This window comes from Tupaia chinensis, unplaced genomic scaffold (genome assembly GCF_000334495.1).
Source record: "Tupaia chinensis unplaced genomic scaffold, TupChi_1.0 Scaffold000355_1, whole genome shotgun sequence".
NCBI lineage: Eukaryota > Metazoa > Chordata > Mammalia > Scandentia > Tupaiidae > Tupaia > Tupaia belangeri.
In genome coordinates this window covers 26,473-28,780 of record NW_006159850.1, presented here as the reverse complement: position 1 = coordinate 28,780, position 2,308 = coordinate 26,473, and the positions used below count along the sequence as shown (strand labels likewise).

Here is a 2,308-nt window from a genome sequence, read left to right as displayed (position 1 = left end):
CCCCCCCCGAGAATGGCCATTACACAATCCCTTGTCTCCTCTCAAGATTTGGAGCACATGCCCAGGGTAATCCTTAAGTCTTGGGGACCAGGACTCGAACCGCACACACAGCCATGTGGGAGCCATCACTTTAACCTCCATGCCACCTCTGGCCCCATAGGCAACTTATCATACATTCAACTGAACATAAATACCATCTGCTCACCACCAATCCCAGCCCTCACCATGAGGGCTCACCTTGTGTGGAGGCACCTAGTAGTCTGGCACTCTCTAGCCTGACTGGTCTCTGTCCTTCAGTCCTCCCCTTGTGTTCAGCAGCACTAGGCCAGGCTGCCCTGGGGAGCACCCAGGTGTTGTGGGGAAGTAGGTCTGAGGCTGAGGGGGTGGTTTGGAAAGGCCTGTCAGCAATGCCTGTGAGTTCAGGGCTGGTCACAGCCACACATGGTTCTGGGTAGGGGCACTCGATCTGAGAGGCCCCACTCAGTCACCAATGGGGAACACAGGCAGGGGCGGCATAGGTGAGGTCTAGCAGAGGGTGTGAGTGACTCTGCTAATTGAGGTGGTGGCTTAGGGGGTCCAAGGCAGTGCTGTGTCCATACTTCTAGCCAAGGGGACCAGGCATCCACTCACGGGGTCCTCTCGAGGGGCAGCGGGTCCTGGCCCAGTGGACGGCAGTGGCTATGGGACCACGAGTCCCTGGAGTGGGCCAGCCGTAGTGGCCTGCAGCAGCACAGCCATGCAGAAAGGCCTTGCTTGGATGGGCTGCACCACGGCCTTGGGGTGGGGTGTTGGTCTGCTTGCCGCTGGAAGGGCGGCCCCTCTGAGCAAGGCTCCTGTGCAGTTGAGAGGTGGCAGAGGTGGTCCAGCCGTAGTCCAGGATGGCTGACAGCAGTGCCTGGGTACTGGGCAGTCAGTGCAGGCTAGCGCTGTTAACTGGACTTAAAGGTGAGGCACCTTGCAGGATGTGACAGAAGTCCTTGCAGGGACGGTCTTCTCGGGACCTCAGCAGTCCCCAGGCAGGGGCCCCATCAACCCCATCCTGGTGAAATCCAGCCCCACAACAGCTTGGTGCAGCTGACACTGGTTAAGTTTTCAAAGTTACAGAGATTTCTGTTCTTAAAAAAAGTTCCTGTGGCTCAAGAAATTGAATATGCGAATGGCATTTAGTGAGCGCACTCCACGGTATGGCCCCTGCTGTCAGCCACTTACTGGCCGCCTCCCGCTTTTCGCAGGTCTATACTGTGTCCGGAGGTACAGGTGCTATGAGGACTAGCCCTATTTTCCCTGTTCCCTGCTGTCTCCTCTCCACTGGTAGACCTTTTGCTGTTCACATGCCTGTGTGGACATACACCTTGATTAAGTCAGGCTGTTCTCTGGGGAACCTCGGAGGGCCCTCAGGGACCACCCACCTCTGCCTACGCCACAGGGTGAACCTCAGACTCACACCCATGCCTTTTCCCTCAGGACGTTCTAGAGTCAAAAAATAACACCATCAAGGACTTGCAGTATGAGCTGGCCCGGGTCTGCAAGGTACGTGCTGCCCTCTGCCTCCTTTGACGACATTCATTCTGTCATTATCTTAAATGCAGGTGGACTCTGGGGACCCCACCTGCCCCTGCTTCATACCCTGTGTGCTGAGTCACTGTCCCGTGTGAGGGTGTGTGCACATGCCGACCACGTGGCATAGCCTGTGATCTGGGGCACAGTGCTGTTGCACAGAGAGAGTCCTAATGGATTTAGCTTTATTCCCTTACACAAGGGATGCCAGGACACCACTTCCTGCCTTCCCACACCTCCACAGAGCTGAGGTAGTCCAGGTGGAGACAGGCCAGGCAGACCTGCCCTCCCCAACACCACCTTGTCCTTGCAGGCCCATAACGACCTGCTGCACACGTACGAGGCGAAGTTGCTGGCCTTTGGGGTCCCCCTGGACAACGTGGGATTCAAGCCCCTGGAGACAGCTGTGGTTGGACAGACTCTGGGCCAGGGCCCTGCAGGACTTGTGGGCACCCCGACCTAACCACCCTGCTCAGAGGCCACTCTGGATGACACCTAGTTCACACAGTAAGGATGGCAACCTTTTGCTTTCTGATTTTGTTGTCTGCAAATGAAAGTTTTTCACACTTCCTTTTGCCTGGCTCTGTGGAGACAACCTGCATGGCCTCTGTCCTGGGCGTTCTGGTCTGCTTCCTTCCCAGGTACTGCCGAGCCTGTGCTCACACCCCCTCCCAGTCCTGCCTCCAGCCACGGTCAGCAGAGCCTTCTGTGGCTGGCCCGCCCCCCACACCCCGGGAGGAGGCCCGCCCAC

General features: G+C 57.5%; 1 protein-coding gene across 3 annotated transcripts in view; it reads left to right on the top strand.

The window, feature by feature from the left end:
* DRC4 (dynein regulatory complex subunit 4) overlaps positions 1-2,308 on the top strand; it is a 32,797-nt gene that overhangs the window by 15,923 nt on the left and 14,566 nt on the right. Inside the window, exons 10-12 of one of the 3 annotated variants that reach the window (XM_006152517.2) lie at positions 1,465-1,530; positions 1,871-2,064; positions 2,199-2,288. In XM_006152517.2, coding sequence (XP_006152579.1) covers positions 1,465-1,530; positions 1,871-2,020 — 216 coding nt within the window. In that variant the 3' untranslated portion in view covers positions 2,021-2,064; positions 2,199-2,288. Of the gene's footprint in view, positions 1-1,464; positions 1,531-1,870; positions 2,128-2,198; positions 2,289-2,308 lie in introns of those variants that run through there. The other 2 variants (XR_003550066.1, XM_006152518.3) reach the window with 2 other exon arrangements.